The sequence below is a fragment of the Dermacentor andersoni genome, chromosome 9 (assembly GCF_023375885.2).
Source record: "Dermacentor andersoni chromosome 9, qqDerAnde1_hic_scaffold, whole genome shotgun sequence".
Classification (NCBI taxonomy): domain Eukaryota; kingdom Metazoa; phylum Arthropoda; class Arachnida; order Ixodida; family Ixodidae; genus Dermacentor; species Dermacentor andersoni.
Window position 1 is genome coordinate 25,414,152 of NC_092822.1, and position 21,557 is coordinate 25,435,708.

At 48.5% G+C, this 21,557-nt stretch overlaps 1 protein-coding gene across 3 annotated transcripts in view; it reads left to right on the plus strand.

Annotated features, from left to right (window-relative positions):
* Ptp99A (Protein tyrosine phosphatase 99A) overlaps nucleotides 1-21,557 on the plus strand; it is a 226,905-nt gene that overhangs the window by 80,140 nt on the left and 125,208 nt on the right. For all 3 annotated transcript variants that reach the window (XM_055068666.2, XM_055068668.2, XM_055068667.2), the window contains one exon: nucleotides 5,985-6,287. In XM_055068666.2, coding sequence (XP_054924641.1) covers nucleotides 5,985-6,287 — 303 coding nt within the window. The remainder of the gene's footprint in view (nucleotides 1-5,984; nucleotides 6,288-21,557) is intronic.

Consider the following 21,557-nt stretch of genomic DNA (forward strand, 5'->3'; position numbering starts at 1 on the left):
GCGGGGTGGGCTGCGTCGAGAGCCCTTGAGATCCGGGCGCTGTGTAGCAGACGACGCGATGCCGTCGAGTGTCCCTCTCTCCCCATCTCTCATCCGTCTTCTTTATATTGCATTTTCTCTACGTCTTTGCTAAGTACTTTCACTGGCACCGGTGACGCCGTTGTTTCGAGCACAATGTTTCTTTAAAGGCCTCTTCGAAGCCCTTGCAGTGCGTCCATCGTGTTTATTTCTTTCCGGGCTCTCTGAGCTGTTGCTGCTGCTTTGTCGTCTGATTGCTCGGCTATGCCGCCGCCACCGTGCGCGTCTGCTTGATGCTGCCGTCTGCTTTTCTGTGAGTCTGTTTTTCTCACAAACCCCTGTAGCGGTTAGGCTTGGCTTTATTGAGTCACCCACGCTCCACGCTTCTCGCCGCCGTTCGAGTGACGACGCTTTCTTTTCTTCTTCTGTACCCCCCTCATTTCTATACACACGCCAAAAGATTAGGGACGTCTTGTCAAGAACGGGATGGGAGGAAGTGAGAGGTGAGTGTTATAATCATTTTGGTTCGTTCGCTCAAGACATCTGTTACACTTCACTAGCTATATGTCTAATGAAATGTCATTATTCTCCGAGCAGTTCCCGGTAATTGTTGCAATTACATCTAAATACCGTGGTATATCGACAATGCGACCACTACTTTCTCCAAGCACAACCACTTGACACGTCTGGGCATGACAACAAGCACAAGGCAATAGTTTGCTGATCGCGGAAGCACATATTCATTAGCGCAAGTGAAGTTGTGATATAAATGGAAGATTGGATTCTGGCATTTTAACGAGAATCACTGACTGTTTAGATGCCGGATTCGTGAAATGCGCATGGCAACCACTCTAGGAAATTGTACTTCGTTGTCTGACTCTCCCTAGGACATTGCTCTGAAAGCTGCACTCAACTCGTCCTATGCATTCCTCGAGACAGCGATTACATAACTGTCGCCTTGTCCTCATTGGCAGCGAACACTTGACAGCGTTGCTCAATCTTCGTTACTGCAGGTTCGCTGCGTAATTAAGTACCCTTCAGCCCGTTTTGCATTTCATCTGTATAGCATTACAACCCCACCCCGTTTAGAGTACAGTCTCGTTAACAGCAGTTCAGAGTTTTCATTACCGAGCAACTAGAAGAAAGAGATAGATGGATATTCTCTGCTTAGCGTTGCCTTCAAGGCCCGTTTGTATTCCATTCGTTGAACAGCAAAGTGCTACCAGCTTGTCTACAAGTAGGTGCTCACAGACATGTTCACTTGCTTCTACAAGATACACTAGTCACTTGATAATCCGTGAGCTTAGATGCTTGTGTACTGTGTATGAATACGTCATACTATACGTCATCCTCATCAACTGGGGTATAGCGTACTGAGCGTATGGTCAGGCAAACATCTCCAGTGTCTATTAAAGAGAGCTCCTCTCATCGCAGGTGTAGTCGTTTCTTTGCATTACCTTTTTTTTCCCTCTTTTCAGTGCATGTTTCTCACCGTTCGTAAACCCACTTTCAATCGTTCGTGCTGCGGAGTCATGCAGTGCGGCTCCTCTGACAGCGTTCGCTGGAGCCAGCCTCCAGGATTCCTAACCAGGACGGATGGAGTAACAGAAAGATAATAAATGCGAAACGGACGGCGGAGCGCGAGGCGTCACGATATGTGTGTCAAACAGATGCCACTGGAAAGAAGAAGGTTGTCTCGGCGCTTTAGACGCGGGACCGGTCGGCATACCGCGCCGATGTTCCATATGCCACGCACCTGCGGTCGAGGGCATAGACTTCGTGTATATGCACGGCCGATTGCGTTCGCGGTTCCTTGCGCCCTCACGCGTTGCTTGCACTTGCCGACGAATAGTGCCTTCCTTGTCACAATCTATCTATCTATCTATCTATCTATCTATCTATCTATCTATCTATCTATCTATCTATCTATCTATCTATCTATCTATCTATCTATCTATCTATCTATCTATCTATCTATCTATCTATCTATCTATCTATCTGTCTGTCTGTCTGTCTGTCTGTCTGTCTGTCTGTCTGTCTGTCTGTCGGTCTGTCTGTCTGTCTCCGCCTATAAGCGGACCGACACCGAAATAAAATAGAAGCTCAAGCATCACGTGGTTACTTGCACACCATTTAATTGAAACGTTTCAATCAACGTTTCAAGCTTCGCTTAGCGTTGATTATAACAATTGCGTTGCAGCTGACATAGTTTTAAAGTGAACAGCCTTTTTTTTTTCGCTCTTTTGGCCGTTCTTGTATTTGGTCGGACTCAGCAAGAAACACGTTCGTTCATTCGTTCGTTCGTTCGTTCGTTCGTTCGTTCGTTCGTTCGTTCGTTCGTTCGTTCGTTCGTTCGTTCAAATGATCGATCACATGATCGCTCTATCGCTCCTTCTTTCGTTTAGACCATCCGCTTACATTTACAATCGTCATCGATGTCACACATCGACCCGGTACAGGGTACCCAGCCGACTGGAGATAATCGCTGGTTAACTTCCCTGTCTTTCTTTTGCCTTTCTCTCTCTTTCTCTCTAACCGTCAATCGTCTCAGCTCATTTTTTTCTTTTTCACTGTATCAATGGCGACGATCTTTAGCGATAGGAGCTGTTTGGAGCTAAGCCAGACGAACACTTCACACTTCTGGTTCGCGAACGTCTCGGCTTTCTGTGCAGATGTCTGGGCAGAAGAGGAACGTCTGCCCTGTGAAGGACAGCACCAAAGGGATCTTCGAATAGTCCACGTTCATTCATTCGGCGATTCCCCGCTGAAACTCGAGCGCCGTTGCCTCAATGTGTCGTCATGGATTTCAAAATATTTTCTCGTATTAAGGCTGTCGTGTCTCGCGAACTTCTGCTTTTAATCGTTTCCTTCTGTCTTAGAAAAGTAATAACAAAGAAATAAAAAGAAAGAAAGAAAAGAACTGATGTCTGTCACGGTTACCTGTAATGTAACTACACTATCATCAATCTATTTGACTTCTTTCTTTTTCTTACTTGTTTTAAAATTCTGTTTGTTGCGCGCATCTGTCTACCGCGATACGGTCCGCCATGAGGCTGCGTGTGAGCGTCGCCTCAACTGCGCATGCGCAGTTCAGGACAGATAGCTATCGAATACCAATCGCTGCACTTTTCCGTACACGCCTTGCCCAATGTCGGGCAATCTCACCCATACTCCCGATGATTTCGTCTCCGTAGTGAAAACGTACAAAAAGAAAAAAGAAAGGAAAAAAACTTCGTGTGCCGTCTGTTCTGGAATTTTACAAAGATCTCGGAAACGCCCCTGTTATGGTGGCACAATCTAGAATGGGAAGGAAAACCATACATCATACTTTGCGAGCATCTTCGGCAAAGGACGCCACAGTTATCGGGACCTGTCAAGAAGAGGAAGCCGTGACCTCGAAGTTGAGCGTCCTGTCGTAAACCGAGAGGTCGCGCCGAAGTCGCGTGCCTTTCTTCGAGTTTTAAACACCCCGACCTGTCGAGTGCTTTCGTAGCTACCGTTGGCTGACGTGTGATTTACGATCTGCTGAGGTCTGTCCTGTTGCTTCTTCTGAAGAAAATGAACTAGAAGATACAGAGAGAATTTAAGGAGACTACGGACGCGTGTGCGTGTGCGTGCGGAAAGAAGAAGGGGGACGAGGTACGTTGGAACGTTCTAGGCAGCGGACAAGAAAGCCGGGGAGATTTCGTCTCTGAGATAAGAAAAATATGGCGGCAGCGGCACTATTAGTACGCGCGCATCCGGACTTGAGAGAGAGAGAGAGAGGCCTACTCGGAAAAGAGACGCGCAAAAGAGTCGTCTGCTTCGAACGTTGTTTTGTCTGTCACGTTGTGCGTGCCCGTTCAAAATTGTCTGCCCAGTTTCTAACACGTTTTATATTTGTTACATCTCCCCCCCTACCCCCTTTTATTATTCTTACAGTTGCTTTCAGTTGCTCTTAATTCGTTTGCCGACAAGGCACTTGCATTTTATCTGTTGTTGATTTCCTGCTTTCCGCGAAATCGTCTGCTACCCTGCTTACTACGTGCCTTCGTCTGCCGCTCGTTCCTTGTCGTCTGCTACACGACTGTCATTTTCTCGCCGTCCACGTCTGCTTTCCTCCGCTCTCGGGCGCAGTTCTCGAGGCGATGCCTTATCTCGAGCTTTATCGGGCGGCTGTGTTATTACGGAGAGTAAGAGTGACAGCGCCGCTTGTTCAGACGTAGAGGAACAAAGCAGAGAGAGAGAGAGAGAGAGAGAGAAAGCGATGTAAAGGAGGAGTAGGCGGGACGTCACGAAGTTTCGCGATGACGGCTCGACGAAGTGGCCGAGGAGGTGGAGTCGGCGGCGCCTTGTAGTTCGGGGACCGCGCAACACAATGACCTCGCCTTTTTTTTCAATTTCTGCCGGCACAGATCTTTCTTTTTCAGTCTCCGGGTTCGTTATGCTTGAACCACATTTTGTAGTCGCTGTGGCATTTCGCCGGACGTGTTGTACACGATATCGCTTGGGCATCGTATGCACGTTCCGGAGACGGATCTGCGATCAGCGCGATAACAAGTGACTCTCCCTATCAAGTTGCTTGCGAGGTGTTCCAGAAAGGATACGATTTTAGGTCGTCTAGCGCTTACCTGTGTCGGAATGGTGCTCGCCGACAAGATTTCTTCTTCACTTCGAGGTAGTGGGAACGTCTGGAATTTTTAAAGGGCAGTTGGCAATGTGCGAATGGAAGCTCCCAATGGAATGGAACGTTCCCGTATTCACGAGAACGTTCTTACGCCAGAGCTGCGCGTCATAGCAGGTGCAGGCCAATCGTGTCGTTGGACACATTAGAGAGTTTTCGTGTGCCCGGTGTTCGGGTAAACGCAAGCTGGCTGGGCGTTTCACAGGATGAGTGGAGGCGCAAGCATCAACTGCCTGCACGGTGCAGCTGCCTGGTAACGCAGAGCTTGAGTGGTCAGGAAGTGTCTCGAGCGGCCAGTCGCGCGGCAATTTTGCGTGTAGTCACGGTCTTCCTTCACGCTCTGAAAAACACTTTTATGTAGCACGTATTTAGCAACAGAAAGCTGCATCGGGAGTTTTTCATGTTCCTCTACAATTTTCTCATTGACACTCCTAATCTAATTATAATACTTGAGAAATTGATTATTTGATTAAGGCTAATTATGCAATTAGTCGGAATGAAACAAGGTAATCTGCGTATTTCCATGCGACGGCAAACAACATTACTTTGGTTCTGTACAGCTACGCGCCATCTGCATATTTTAAATGTTGTTTCGCTAAAGTTACGTCGAGCACCCTGTATTTGAAACATAAGGGGTTTCAGACAAGACGACACGAACCAGTGAAAACAATAAGTAAAACTTGAAGAACTACTAAAATTTGCTAGATTAGACATCTCAGAGGGGACATATGACATAAAAAGGACTTCATACAAAAGTCTGCAAACCACTGCAACCACTCTAGTACAACACGGTATCGCGTATCAAATCCGCATCGAGAGTGCGAGCCGGGCTGGCTGGAGTGCATCCGGGTTTTTGACAACATGGTGTCAGAAGTGTCGTAATGCATGACGAAGGGAAGAAAAGCAAGAACAGATGACAAACTGTTTCAAAGTGAGCGTGAATCTTGTCGTCTGTCCTCCAACTTTAGCGGCCCGCTGATACTTTTTACGTTTCGTGTAATTGTACATGTAACAACAAGTTCTCATAGTTAAACAAAACATGTTCTTGTGTAATAATAAAGCTAAAACAGCTTGTTACGTGCTGTTTTAGTAGAAAATGGATCATTGTGACAGACGGAACGGTGCTTGCATGGCTCTCCGAGAACGATGCCAATCCGAAGTCACAATATACCGGCATTCCCATGCATACCAAAGCGCAGCAGCGCCAGATTTCCCTCTAGGTAATATAGTGACAAACTCTATGGTCTTAGTGGACTCTACTGCCCGGTGCTCACGTGGCATCTCTTCTTCTCCTCCGCTGCAGGTGATGGCGAGGCGGAGAAGATCTTCGTGCGCGTCGGGGCCAACGTGACGTTCCGCTGCCCGGACCTACCCCAGTCGGGTCAGCAGCCGCGTCACCTGACCTGGTGGAAAGAGGACCGGCGGCTGATCGAGGCGACCCGCGAGCGCGTCACCGTGGCGCCCGAGGCCGGAGCCCGGGTCGCCCTGATGCCCGGCTCCAGTGCGCTGCTCTTCCGCTCAGTCGTGGCCGAGGACAGCGGAGAGTACCAGTGCGTGGTCAACAACCGGCAGGGCAGGCGGGGCATCGTCCGACTCTACGTGCAGGGTGAGCGAGCACATTCTGTTGTATACAACTCGGTCGTCGGCTGCTTTCCCGCACGTCTTCGAGTCTACAGTCAATGCGTGTACGTGTTGGACACTTCGTGGGCTTCGGTGTATGCGGATATAGCTATGGATACGAATATTTCTCGAGACGTGATGAGAGTTGCAGCATTAAATTGACGCGGGTGACGCCCAACCACTTGATTTACGACTTCGAACAGACTGATACGAAAGTGATGTATATTACACCAAAGGAAAAGGAAAGATAGGGAGGTAAACTCAAGCTTTAACTTGGTTTGAATACATATATAAAGGAATATGCAGATTCAACGCAGCTTCTTAAAATTGACGTGAATTAAGCGAAGCAATCGTGAAGCGGTTGATCAAATGCTCTAAATTCGCCCATTTCATTCCTGCGTCTGCGCTTCACCGCATAGGAAACTCGCGAAATATCGCGCCACGCAGTGTGACGCGCGCGATGATAATCTCAATAGTTTCACGGCGTTGGCATGATATAATAAGTGTGTATGTACGTGCGACTATGGCATAATACAATTAAGAGTGAAAAAAGAAAAGCGGTTGTGGCCTAACAGTTAGAGCATTGGGCTGCTGTGCCGGGGGACAGAGGTTCGATCTGACCGCCACGCACGCCATACAAGCTTCCTTTTTTTTTTATGTGTATGCGGTTCGGTAAGCTAGCAGCAGAACCAAGCAGCACCCACCGTCCGAAGATCCGGGGAGGGTTCGCAAACAAAGCTTCGCTTTAATGGTACGAAATGAGAAATCTATAATGCCGGTGTAGGGTCGAAGTAAATAAAATTCAGCCAGGTCATTATTTAAGGCGTTTGCGGCATTTGAAGAAGCGAAAACCGCAAGAATGGAGTTCACGTCACTTCACTAGTGAGCTAGCAGCGTAAACGCAAGATCTAACAAGGGTTCGAAGTCTATACTTAACCATGTTCATTCTGTTTGCTACGATAGCGACACGACATGCACTTTCCACTCCCCCATTGCAGGGTAGCAAACCGGATGCACTGCCATCTGGTCAGCACGCCCGCGTTTTGCTTCGCAATATACGTTTCGCTCTCCCGAAAATGCGCGTGGCACATTTTCGCTATGTTCTCAACCGCCTCTCGCACCGCTAGTCGCGCTCACCCGTACCAATAAGACACAACGCATAGGTAAACACGGACAGGCATCACCAGCGTGACACAACGCGTTGACAAGGACGCAGTGTCCTCGCCAATGCCCGCGTTGGAATGGCGTTGCGGAGAAGACCAGTAAAAAAAGCGTGCACTTTCCCAGATGACACCACCTATAGTTCGATTATATGTATCCACGTCCTGTGAATTCTCGGCGTGTATTAGCAAGAAGAAATGTTTACACATAACTGTTCGTAAGGGGAAGATCTTAACCAGACGGACATAACATTGCGTTGGGCATACTGTATGACCGGCCAATGGCAAACAGCCATTACACGAACGAAAAGCTTTGTGAATTCGGCCCCCCGAAAGCTTAATTCCTGGCTTGCCGTAGATCGTCATCGAATGCTTCGACGTCCGTGTGTGCGTAGCTATAAACATGGCCAGCTACCTTCTGTACATTGATGGATTTCCGAGGGGTCGGCAGAAGCGCGACCCGGTTTTACGCCGATCGGTTAATCGACGTTCGTCGCGAGCTATTCCCGTCCCCTTTTTTTTCAATCGACCCTTACAAATGGCTGCCACTTTGCTACGCAAGTCACGGGGGGGTCACTTCTGTGACAAAGTGCACGTTTCTTCGCTCACAAAAACGCGCACGCGCAAACTTATCAGCCTCGATATCAGCAGAACGACAGCTCGAAGGCAGCTGGCTTCTTCGCGTCCTTGCGCCATCGTCTGGCTTTCTTGTCAAGAACTCTCGAATAAACCCGCGCTTTAATATCGAGATACTGTCCAGAGAAAGCCAATTAAGGTCATTGAGGGTTACCGGAAGGTCGTTAGGACGCGGCAGGCAGCGAACAAAGTGGATTTATTGGTACAGAGCGTAGAGATGTCTTGTTCCTGACATCGTTATGTCCGTCGGCAGAAAATTCACGTATGTGAAAATGTCGCGAGTTCGATCGAGCTTCACTTTGCTGCAAAACGCATCCATTCTGATGTGACCTGTCATTGCTTTCCGCTGTAACATGAACCGTTGGTTTTTCAAGTGGACAGTCAAGCAGACGTCTGTACTAAATTAAGTTAATTAAATTCTAGGATTTCACGTGCCAATTACAATCACGATCTGATTATGAGGCGCGCCGCTGTGAGGCCTGGACTAAGGTTTAGCTTTAGCCACCAGGGGTTCTTTTGTGCTTAAACAGCATCGCAGTTTCGCCATAAGGGTGCAGCAATGAATGCCATAGCAATATGTTAGAATGATACACGTGGTGTAAGACTCGTAGCTGTAGTGGCAGTATGAGCTGAAGTAAATGTAAGCTGACTAAGTAAAAACGAGCTGTTGTGCTAGGGGTCCTCCGTTTGTATCCTGCCGTCGGACAATTCCTTTTATGTTTATTAATGAGAGTCAACGTCTTTCTTAGCGACTTTACGAACACTTTTCCGTATCGGGTATGTTTTAAACCTCTTTCCCGGGCCGATCCCAGAGGTATAGCGCACAGCTGCACCAATAGCATTACATTATATTCAGGTTTGAGCTCTCTTATTGTTTCGCACTTTTGATATGTAAGTCCGAGAATATTTACGATAAAAAGCATGCGCTGTAAGTGTTTTCTTTCATGACATTTGTTTGTGGGCTCTCAAAATTCCAAGAAATAATTTTGTCAAGAATGTAAAGCCTGGTACCGAGAAACTTGAGTGATAGATTGGTGTGGAATATATAGCCCGCATATACCGCACGTCATACAGCAATGCGTGGCATATAGCATAAATACCCACGTGTAACGGAACCTCACGACGACGGCGACGACAAAAATTTGCTTGGCGTGTCCACAGAATTTCGCTCCCGTCGAAATGCGGCCGCGCGGCCGGAATCGTGTCTTTTGGCTATACTAAGCGGCGCAACGCCATGACCAATAAGCTATCGCTGTGGGTAAAACTTCCCGTGCCCATGAAACGTACGTATATGACATACACGTGTCCCTTTTCTTCGCGTGGCCAATCAAGTTGCACCCAACATTGGAATTCGCGTCTCATAACACTTACCTCCGTCTGTATATGCGTTCCGTTCACAGTTGAGCGGGCGAAACGCGTGTCATTGTGTTTGGACCCCCGGACGCCTAAATAAAGGTCTGCGGTGTCCCCGAGAGGCAATTCAATCTACCTCATCGCCCCCCCTCCCCCGCGCCTCCCCATTCAAAGCACGAGCTTAGACCCCACGCCCGTGCGGCGACCAATCGCGTGATTTCCGTCCATAAGCAGCGTTTCCGTCGGCGTCGCGAGAAAAGAAACCACCATACGCGCACGCAGGACATTGCTCTCGAGCCCCGTCATTTGTGCGCCATCGTTTCTCTTTCGATCCTTTCTTTTTCGTCATATTTTTTTCTTCGACACACACACACACACACGCCAAGTTACACCGCTCAGGAATAAGCCCCGTGTTTATTTCGGGAGCGGAATCGTTACTCCGAAACGCTCGCTCCTCACCCGAAGCGCTTCTTTTCCGCGTAGCGCTTCAGTTGTATATACGCACACACCCGCGCTCTCGCATGCGATGCCCCCAGGTGTTCTGGGAGTAAGCGGCGAGATAGATCGCGGGAATAATCTAATCGAATGTCAATATCAATTTCTCCTAATGCGGCGTTCTTTGCTCGCTTGCATGTATAGCGTGCGCGAGTTGGGTCGCTTTCTCGCCTCTTGCGGCTGGCAATTTCTTTCGCGTTTGGCCCAACGCAGCATCGGCTGAGCCGGAGGGGGGGATATAGACCGCGGCGACGCGATCCATATCTTCGATCTTCCTGTGATCGAAACGCCGGATTCGAGTGGGCAACATATTCGGGAGGCATCTGTACGTATGAATACGTGGTGCGAGCTTCTGACCTGCATTGGCGGCTGCTTGTTTGATTTTTATTTATTTATTTTCTTCTTGGTTTGCTCCCTGGGCAAAATGATGTGCGATAGAGAAACAACGCCCGTCATTCTGACCTACGCCCTCCGATGAGCGGTATGCATGGAACACGGTCCGGTGCCTTCGGTTTCGTGGTATAGCTTAATGGAGCGTATACAATAATGAGAAAGTAGGGTACAAAGTTACCACGTTCATTAAGCATTGCTATTCAGGCTAAACGGCGCACACTGCTAGGCTAATCGATTAACTCTCTCTCTCTCTCTCTCTCTCTCTCTCTCACTTTGCGTGTATAAGCGATAAAATGATATAAGTGATATAATGTGATAAGGTAAAAAGGCTGAGTAAGCAGGCTGAGTCCGGTTTGTTACCCTGCATTGGGGAAAGGGCACTGAAAAATAAGACCGGTAGAGGAGGTAACGCCACGCAAGCGTTCGCGTCGTTCACTCAGCCACAGGCAGTCATATATGGGCCGGTGTGCGTACCTTTTCTCAAAAGTATTGTATACGAACTACGTTGTATGCGACAGCCAGGCTGACTACGCTAGACTTATTCTTAAGAGAGTATCCTGTGACATTCCATAAGCTCTAATGCCCCGGGGAATCGAAACAACTGTCGTAATCGCTGTCTACGGAGGTCTGGAGGATTGCCAGGAACCGCACCGCACAGTCGAACGAGGGCATGGCCTCCGAGATCTGCACGCACGATCTTGGAGCCCATGGCGAGGGCGCGGAGTAGGCTGCATACGCTAGACTGCACACCGTAGAAGCACGATGCTTTATGGTCCTACGACCTTCTGAGGGCCGAATTCACAAAGCTCTTTTTGTTCGTAAGTGATCTTCGCCATTGGCCGTCCGCATTCGTTAATATTAAGCCCGGCAACGGGATTGGCTAGAATTGGCTCGTACGAAGAATATTTGCGTATAAGAGTTCTGTGTAAACACGAAGTGTGTTCTTAGGTGTATGACCACTTACACGAGGTACAGAGCGCCTCATAGAAGGCAGGCCGCACGTTCCCCTCCGGTTGAATATTACTTGAGAAAGGTTGAATATTACTAGAAAAAAAAAAAAAAAAAAGATCAGGCTTCTCTTTCTGGAGACCTGTCGCATGTAGCTCCATGGCTATGGCGTTACGCTGCTGAGTTCAAGGCACATCGCGGATTCGATCTCGACCGCGGCAGCCACACTCCCATGGGGCGGAATGCAAAGATGTCTGTGTGCTTTGATTTAAGTGCGCGCTAAAGAAACCTAGGTGGTCAAAATTCATCCGGAGCTTCCTCCTCTTCCCCCACCCCTCTCCCCGCCGCCTTATACTGGTTGCCTCATAATCAGATCGTGGTTTTGGCACGTAATACACCAGAACATAATATTGTTTTTTTTTTTACCCTTTCCCGAATTTCGCGCCGGTCAGTCTTACATCAAGCAATCGATCGACGTATATCTAGGCAGTTGGGTTCTTTTGGCGCTTTAGAGGTTGGCAAAAACTTCCTCGACTTTACCACTACGCTCCTTCCGAGTGCAATATTGGTATAGTGCAGTTAGTATAGATCCATGACAAGCCGAGATAACAGAACATTTATCTCGAAACAAAAAAAAAGAAAGAAAGAAAGCGCCGTCTATAGATCTAAGCTCCGCTTAACAGGGTGCGTTGTTAAGCGAGCGGGCACGTGATGGAGTGCGCCAAAGTGAGCATAAATTTTTCCACGAGGAAAAATCTTAGATTGGGGGGGGGGGCAGTTCGATCGTTCACGCGGTGTATCGTCCAGTCCTGCACCTCGTCGTTGTAACATTGTTACATTGTACAAAACTGCGCACGCTTTCAGCAGAGCAGAGAGATAGATTTTTTTTTTCTTATTCAACCCTGCCCATGATGTACGTGCACTACTTGTAAGGAAAAACTATAGCTCTGTACGTGCAGACCAATGGGCGAGCTGGCACGTGATGAAGTGCGCCAAAGTGAGCATAAATTTTCAGACGAGGGAAAAGCGTATACATTGGCCAGTTCGAGCCCTCACGGCGTGAGCGCCCGTATATTGTCCAGCCCCGCACCTCGTCGTCGTGGCATTGTTACATTGTACAAAGCTGCGCACGCTTTCAGTAGAGCAGAGGGAGATTTTTCTTTTTCTTCAATAATACTGCGCATGGTGTTCGCGCACCACTTGTAAAGCAGAACTATAGCTCCGTGCAGCCGAAAAAGCGTGCACGCGCACGCCTGTGTTCTCTCTCCGGCGGGCCTGTACCAGCAACAGGGCCTCTTCGAGATTGCCGCTCCACCGCATGCCGCCGTCTGTAGCTCGGGCCATATCGCACCGCCATCTCCTTCGTGCGCTTTTGTGTATTTACTTTCTCTGAATCGTGCTTTCGGAAGCTACAAGCCACGATGCTACCGACCGACCGACCAACCGGCCCAGCCGCGGGACTACCTGCCCATTGCGTCGGGCACGCTTTGCAACTTGCATCGCCACCGCTCTCTCTCTCTCTTACCGATTTCTCTCCCCGGACAACCACGTCGTATAAGCACGATGATGGCTGCTTCACTCTTTCCTGGGCGCTGGTCCAGCCGGTTAGAGCTCTCTGCACCGGCTTCATCTATCGCTTACCGCAAGAAAGCCACCTTTCCCCCTCTCTTTTACTCTTACCTCGACGAGAGAACAGAAAGTATCTGTCCAGCCTGTAAACTCTCCATCTCTCCCTCTCACCTACTCTCTTCATAACCTGCCGCCGTCTGCACGCGCAACCCCCCGCCGCCGCCATCTTCAACTCATATCCACTACTGTCTTGTTTGCGGCCGGTTGTTGCTGCTGCTGCAGAAGTTGCTCCTCCTGGCTTCCTCCTCCGCTTCCACACCGCTGCGTGGTAGCCATTTGACCACCGCCGACAACAACCCTGACGCCATGACCCCCCCCCCCTTCCCCCCCCGCCCACCTCAACGAGCCTTTCACAAGTCGTCTGGCGAGCCGTGCCGCGAAGCTTGCAGACGACGGCCTTCTGCTCACTGCCTCCGCTTTGCTCGAGGAGTGGGGGCATTAGGCTTAGCTCTCGCGAAGAGCCCTCGCTCTCTTTCTCTCTCTCTGTAGAAAGTCGTGACCAACCGACTCAACTTGGTAGCCCGCCGCCGAAGACCCACACCCCTCGCTGCCTACCTTGTCTGCCCCTCCCGCTCGCCTGCCTACCTGGCGGCCCCCGCCGTAGCTCTACGCACCTCCCCCCCCCGCACCCCCTCTTTGGTCGTTTTGTTTTTGTTCCGTCCACCACCATTGGCGATGCCTCCTGACCCATCCTGTTCTTTTGTGTAGTTTGCTCGCAGTCGTGCCATGCTTCTTCGCTTCTTACCAAGCGTTCGCGTGCTCGTGAACCGCAGATATACGGGAGGGGGGAGGGGGGAGATGCGGGAGGAGCACGGAGGTTTGTTCGTTACGTACCGCCATCCAAGCTCCACGAACTGCTGGGTTGTTTCTTACGATGATAGTCGTCGCCGGGAGTTTTATGTTTCAGCTTCTTACATTGTTTATTTCGCCCTACAGGGAGGATATATATGTATATGCACGAGGAGCTTCGTCTTGTTTCTCTTCTTATTTCGTACACGCAGCGTCATGCCGCGCAATAAACGGTTGCTCCGAAGTAGCAGACGGATGAAGGAACGAGCAAACGAACGGACTGACAACGCGCGGTACGTCTCAGAGGAGGGCCTCTCGTTTCACTGTGTGTCTTTCCTTTCCTCCTCATGCCGGACACGCCATATAGCAGGTATTCCTTTCAGAGAAGCATCCCGCTGCGAACGGTCTCTTTCTTCTTTTCCTATTTCTGTTTATTCGTTTCACGGGGTGAGGTTTGCTCGGCGAAAAAACTGCGCGCACGTGCTTGCTACTCTCAGGACGTGCAAATCGTGAACACGGATCTTTTGCGGTCTCGGTGGTGCTTACGCGTGTGAGCGCAAGTACAAACATTTGTGGCTTTCTTTTTTCTGCTTGCCTCTGCGCGCGCTCATATTTGTCCCCTGCAACTGTTTCATTTCTTCGTGCGCGAAGCACAAAGTGTAGTTTTCGGTTCCTTCTATTTTAGACGTTCATCCTATCTTATTTATGCTCCAGGCTGCGCTTCTCCCTTTTTCTGTCGTCTGGACGCCTTTCGAGTTCTTGTTACTGCCGTCTGCTTTCTTGTCGTTTTACGTCTGCACACATGTTTCTTCTAACAGACGACCGTCTGCAATGTGTTTTCCCTTCTCTCTCGAACCGCTCTCGTTCTCCTTTGCACGGATTCGAACGGCGTGGCTTCGTTTCGTTCTATTATTATTATTATTTTCTCTTCATGTACTTCTCTGGAACGCGCGCGCTTGAGTACGATGACACCCTCACTCCTTCGTGAGCTTCATAACGCTTACCCTGGTAAGGAGAATAGGCCTATTAGACCGAGTTCCGTCTGCACCTGCGCTTTCCAGAAGACAAGCTTCTGCAACTCGTGATGGAGCTAGCAGGATCATGTGGGCAGCCTCCCCATTCTTCATCCCAATGCACTATTTCGAAGCGCGCTTCACGTGCCATGCCTGTAAGCCGTTTCTTAGGTACGACAAGCTACGCCCGTATATGATATGTAGTATAACGTCGTACGTATACACCCTCTGCCCGGGGGGCGTTTGCTCGTCGTCTGCTCGAGTTCGTGAGCTCGATGGCTGGAATCGTGCCCTAAACGCAACGCCATAACGAGGCCTACTCACGCTGTGCAAACAAGTCGTTCGGCTCGATACGTAGAGTTCCGGCATTGAGGCGTGCGTAGTTGGCAAAGACAAACAGGATGGGAGAAAGTGAAAATGCATGACTGTCATTTGCTCTCGTTTACTTTTTATTTATTTAGTTCCGTTGTATTTCGTCGAAGCAGGCTGTTGGCCCGTTGTATAGGAAAGAGACATTCGGGCATCACCTATTGTGTCGACCGTCTCACGCCCCGCGGAAAAGCAGAGAGTGGTTAGTGGTGGGAACCGTACGTGCATTGTTTGAGCATTCGCGTTATATTCGACCTGTTTGCACAGCGATAATAACTTTCTCCTTCTGTGGGCGCAACAGTGTGTCCATCCGTCTGTATGCGTCGGTTTCTAACACGCTCCTGTTATGTGGGTGTCGCTTGGCAGTGTTATAGTTTTGCGGGTATACATGATTTATTTCATGTGTCTACGTTTTATTATATAGGGTGTTTTATGTTTTCCTTTACAATGTGGATTCCGCATGCAACACCACAGTCGCGTTTCATTCTTAAGTTGTTTTTTTCTGACTGCTATTCACTGTATAGACGCTACTTCAATCGACCACTTTCCCACTCCTTTCCTCCTTGTCATTCACTCTTGAAATTCGAAAGACGTCGCTCTTTGAGGTCTTCAAAGGCATACGACAGTTATTTCGCTGTGATCACGAACTCATGGGCTGAAGTCACAAAGCTTTTCGTTCGTAAGCGTTCTTTTTCAGTGGCTGGCCATCGTCCCTAATATGCCCACCACCAAGATTGGCTGAAGTTTTCTCTGACGAAGAATTCTATAACGTAAGATGTTTTTTTATAAATACAGGTCCAGTAGATCAGCACTAAGCAGAGTGCCTTGATAAACTCAGTCGTTGCTGTGTTTTAGTAAGTTTCCTCCTGTTTCTTTTTTGCCCATCGGTGAATTGCGGCTGCACTCTGCTCAACGAGGCGTGCAGAAAAAAAAAAAATTCTGACGCGAACTAGCAACGGCGAGTCGCCTGTGGAGAAGCGGCACCTTTACAGTTGACTACCGTGTGTCAACGTGCGCGATGGAGGGAGCGATGTCTCAGCAGGGCGAGCAGAAAGAAAAAGGCGACGTCTCTGCTGCTCACTCAGAACTCGATGTCTCTGCGGGACATCGTATATATGATGGACGTACGCCCGTTCCGTATTTCCCTCTGCACGGTACGTCATGGATGCAGACTCACCGGCGGTACCTTCTGCTTCCTCCATGAACGCCAAAAGTAGTGACGGTCGTCCCACCGTCAGCACTCTTTTTTTTTTTTTTTTTTTCGAAGATGGGGATGACAAGTTTTGCCCGGAGCAGAGCATCTAGGAAATGACGTCCTCGCTCAAAAACGCATGTACAATTATAGAGGAAGTTTGAGTTCTTTTTTTTTTCTTAGTCCGTCAGTGACTCGAAGTCGACAAGCGCAGTCTCGTTCAATTGGTCTTCTGCTTCGACTTCAGTTTCGTCTTCGCCTTCGTCTATTGCTTCCATCTCCGCTTTGTTGATGTTGTTATTGCTCTCTTTTTGCACACCAGCGGGCAAAAAGCCTGAACGACAGCCACGTCGCCCTCCCGTTCCCGGATACATCCAGTCACCGCTCAAGCCATTGCAATCCATTGCAGCTCGTATGAGCGTGTATAACCTCGCGCCATAGCCTGCGTTTCGCGTAATACGCAAAACGCGCTACACCGACACGCCTTCTATACGATGCATCGTCTGTTCCGCTGCATCCCGGAGCAGACACCGATATTTCGTCGTCTGCTATCATAACTCGCTTCGCTCATGCAAACATGCCGTAGAGGCACGCCTCCTACGGCGCATCGTCTGCTCCTACTGCGTCCGATGCAGACGGCAACGTGTCGTTCCATTTGCACAAAGGCGCCATGAAAGGGCCGGTACGAAGAAGAGAGGAGAAACGCTTTATATGCTTCGAACTCCGTGTGCTCACGGTATAAGAACGCCAAACATCGTTTGCCCTGTCTTTTTTACCTAGAGAGAGCGGGGACAGGCAGAACAGCAGCGCCAGTGCCGCTGCCGTCGCTTCTGTGGACGGTGCGCCCACATGTGGTTAGCTCACCGAACTCTCCATTACACCGTGCACCGGCCTGGCGTTTTGTACGTACAAGCCGGCTCGTTTTCGGTGGAACCACCTTTTCTCTGTACCTCTGTCTTCCCGCTAGATTCGTGCAGCGCTGTTGAAGCTAACGCCGAGCACAGGTCATTTGGGGACAGCGAGCGTACCCATTCGTGAAGTATGTCTATGTAAACTCTTGCATACAAGAGTGCCCACTCCGCTCTCGAGACTGTAGTATCGACAGTGCCAAATGCACACACATGGAATGCCAAGCATAAAGCTATCGCAGAAAGGTACTTTACTCGAACAGTTTAAATAAACTATTTCAACGGAAGACTTAGCGAACATGCAAATTATCAGCGTTTGTGCTTCACTTTGCATGAAAGCAGACTACCATTCGCTATGCACTGACGTTTTCTCGCGATTCTCTGAAAGCAGACGATATATGCACCATGCAATGTTGTCTGCCAGCGATCTTTTGAAAGCAGAAGTGCATGATGCATGTGTCGTCTGCTTGTGTTCCTGCAAAAAGCAGACGATAGACGTTTCAGAAGTGAGCGGCCACCGCACAGCTCACGCAGTGCTGCACGAATCTAGCGAGGCGGGCGGCGTGTACGCAGCTCCAACGTTCGTGCCCCCGTGCGCTTGTGCGTGCGTCGCGCACGTTTGTTTTGCGTGCGCGGGTGCGCGCCCGCGGTTTCCGTAATACCAGGAACTAGCGGGGGTTATGTGCTGCCCCCCCCCCACACACACACACTCGCCCCCCCACCCGCTGCTAGTATAAGCGTTAGTGCCCCGCGAAACAATGATGCATTTTGCGGGCATACAGGTTGCCTGGAGGGAGGTGGGGGGGATGCGCACGAAGATGGTTCCTGCCGTAATGACCGAGGCTTGGATGAAACAAACGATCGTGAGGGGAAACGACGAAAAAATGCGGATAAAAGGCCGTTGGTGATGACGTTTCCGCGGCCATCTGTGATTGGTTCCCGATTCCGCATTCTGCGCACCGAGAAGCTTACTGGTACTCTGTGTATTTTTTTTTATGCGTATCAGGAATTTCCCCTACCACGAGCGTGGCACACTAATGGGAACATTTGTTTTTCTATTGGTGTATTGCTCGTACAGAGAAAAGAAAGGAAAAAAGAAAAACAGTGACACATATGCAGCTATATTGTACATGTACAGAAAGGGCGCCCGTTTTTCCTAATATACATGTAGTGCAACGAAAATGGGTCGCTTTTACTATACGCGAATCATTATGGCTCCGAATATCGATGAATTGCGTTTGATTGGGTATTTATTCATTTTATTTTACGTTGTTGAAGACATGTAATAGACTATATATCGCCACCGCATATTGTACTGCGGTTATGCTTGGAGAAATATGTCGCGTGATCATGCTGATTCGCGGTTGGAGGACAGATATGCAATTTTGTTTATTATTGTTATTACTCTGCGCAATATCTTCCATCACGCGTTTCCATTGGCAGAGATATGACGTACATGTCTAAGTTGAACGATCAATGGAACATTGAACCCTTCTTTGTACGGTATAGCGATTAGCAGGTGCTAATCGCTATTCGCCGTTCCATGCTTTCATGAGTAGGATTTCGGATGTTCTTTAAACCAAAATGGACTAACTACAAAACCTTTCTGCTGGGAGTAATCTCGCCGAGGGGATACCAGCGTTCCGTCCCATATGAAGATCAAATTGAGTTAGCGAGTTTCTTGCGTCAGTGTATGCATATAGTTTGCAAAACTGTGATCGCAATGCCTTACGCATTTAGCGAAGCAATTTCTCCTAACGGCTGAAACAAAAACTAGTCCTTGTAGTTAACAATCAGATTTCCGTTTAATGTACCGTATTTTCGCGGTTATACCGCGCCCCTGATTGTAACGCGCAGTGATATTACCGCCCAAATATCCATAAAATAACTTGGTGCCGATTCTACAGTGCACATCAAGTAGCGAAACCTGAGTCTATGCGTACCGTGTTCAAACAACTTTATGAAACATACAGATGCACACATACGCACACACAGCTGAATCTTTGCGGCTAGTCGCTATCCGATGACAACTTCTTTGCGCTGTCTAGCTACCACAGAAAGTAATCTTTAGTTGCAACTATTGCATTAGAAATGTCGCACTTACAACAAACTGGAAAATGGCGACCGCAAACCAAGCCGTAAAAAAAAAAGTCTGTTCGGCGACAGTGTGGTTTTTGTGGCTGTGTGGGTTGCATTGAGCTTTTTTTTTTTTTTAGTAAGAATCGGTTTCGTTTTTGATTTTGAGTAGAATTAGTTACGATTGCAACGCGCATGCAAATTTGAACGCATTTTTTATTCAATAAAGGTACGCGTTAGAATCGTGCTAATACGGTAATAAGCGAGGACTTGCGGCACTGTAACTGTCGGGCATTTGTTGAGATTCAACACAATTGATCAACAGTAATAAATACTGTTACGTTGCAGAAGTCACATATGAAGATGTATTTACAATGTTAACAAGAGAGAGAACGATGCATAAACAAGATGGCTGTCGAGAGCGACTCCACCTCCACACGTCAAATCGTCATCTTCTGACTGGCACCACTCTTGGTTGCTCCGTAACAATACTACATGGGTATTCTTTTTTAAACGGTAAATAAAGGCTTCGCGTTTGGCCGAGAGAAAACTTTCGGATTGTTGACAGGCTTTTCACAACGACAAAAAAAAAAAAAAAGAAAAGCCTCAAGCCGCTAGCACATTCATTCTTTTTTATTTAGCATGTGATATCTCGGTGGTGGTGGCGCCTTTAGGTGGTGACAGCTAATTCGTTTGCCGTGATGTTACATAAATATAAGTTCACATGAACCGAAAAAAAAATACACAAGCAACGTAGATATCTACTATATTCAACGTCAACTATACTATACTATACTGCACTATGCTATACTAGTATACAATGCTACTCTACAACTACTATACGTCAACAGAAAGTTGAAATATCACATAATACACCGGCACATGAAGTCCAGCCACATAAATACACTAATGGCAGAGCGTATAAATGAAAAGAAGACGCACGCTTCCTTCAAGGAGTGCCGCGTCAGTTTCACTGAGGCTAGCAAAAAAGAAAAAAGAATAGGTGAAGTTGGTCCTTAAAAATGCAATCCTCGCAAAGCGAATAAGCACTTGGTACTCGGCTGCAATTGTGCGAGTTCTCTCCCATTTCCGGTCGAGCGAATCCGGGTTCCGCATTCCGGTTCGACCGTTCGTGCTTTGGTTTCCAGTCTCGGCTGTCTGTCACGCGCATGCGTATTCTTACCCGCGCTCGCACTTGTTCTCGGAAAGTCTCGGGGGTTCTCCCCGACTCTAAGACAGTAGCAATAACAAGTAAGGAGGGCAGAAAAGAAAAAAAAGAAAGGAAAAGTAACGAGGCGACCAGTGGGGCGAAATCGACTTACGAAAAGTACAATATCTCTGCGTTACTCAAGGGTCCGCTCTTAGTGACTTATTATAGTATACTAATTATAGTACTTGACTCTCGCAGACACGAACATGTGTCTGTTTACTTTAAGTAACGTCGACAGTTCGACGGAATGCTCTCTGGCGAGAGAGATAGAAACTGATCTGAGAAAGAGAGAGAGAGAGAAAGAAGAGAGAGAAAAGGATGAATAGAAAGGCAGGGAGGTTAACCAGAGGTAGTTCCGGTTGGCTAGCCAGAACGGGGGGAAGGGTTAAGGGGGATAAAGATAGAAAGAGAGTGGAAGAGGGAGATATGGATCTGAGAAGAAATACGCACTCACCAAAGCAAAAAAAAAAAAAAATGAATGCGTACGCTTCGAGGCCGGGGCGCCTTGTTCACAACTGAACAATGAATATGCAGTTCTTGCTTGCACTTCGGGTTGAAGGCGCACTGAACGCGAATATGCATGGTTGATTGTCTTCACACGTGGTGTTGACACGGGCGTAGAATTATCCTAGCAGATAGAAGCGCTTAGATGGGTTGGTTTTTTTCCATGGCGATGGATAGCTGCGTCTCCGTTTACATATGTGACGTGTCTGTTCCTGATGCACAGTCGGCGCATTACCTGCTGAGCTTCCGCTTGCTGCTTCGTACTGGTGTTAGCACCGGTTCGTACTGGTTTTGCACTGGATTTCCAGCTTCGATTGATGCATACCATCTTCGCTACAAGGCAAGCAAATAAATATATATCAGCGATAACACATTACGCTCATAATACTGAGTAAAACATCTTCGCCCGGCTCTCAAACCGCGAAATTGTCGTCGTTTAACCGCCGCTCCCCCACCCGTCTACAATGTAACCAATGTAGTCATTCGTACGGCTTGCCGCAAGTCCAATTAAAGAACTAGGCAAGTGAGCCCGGTTCGGAAAAGAGAGATTACTTCTTCTCCGCCGAAACCGAAAACAGAGT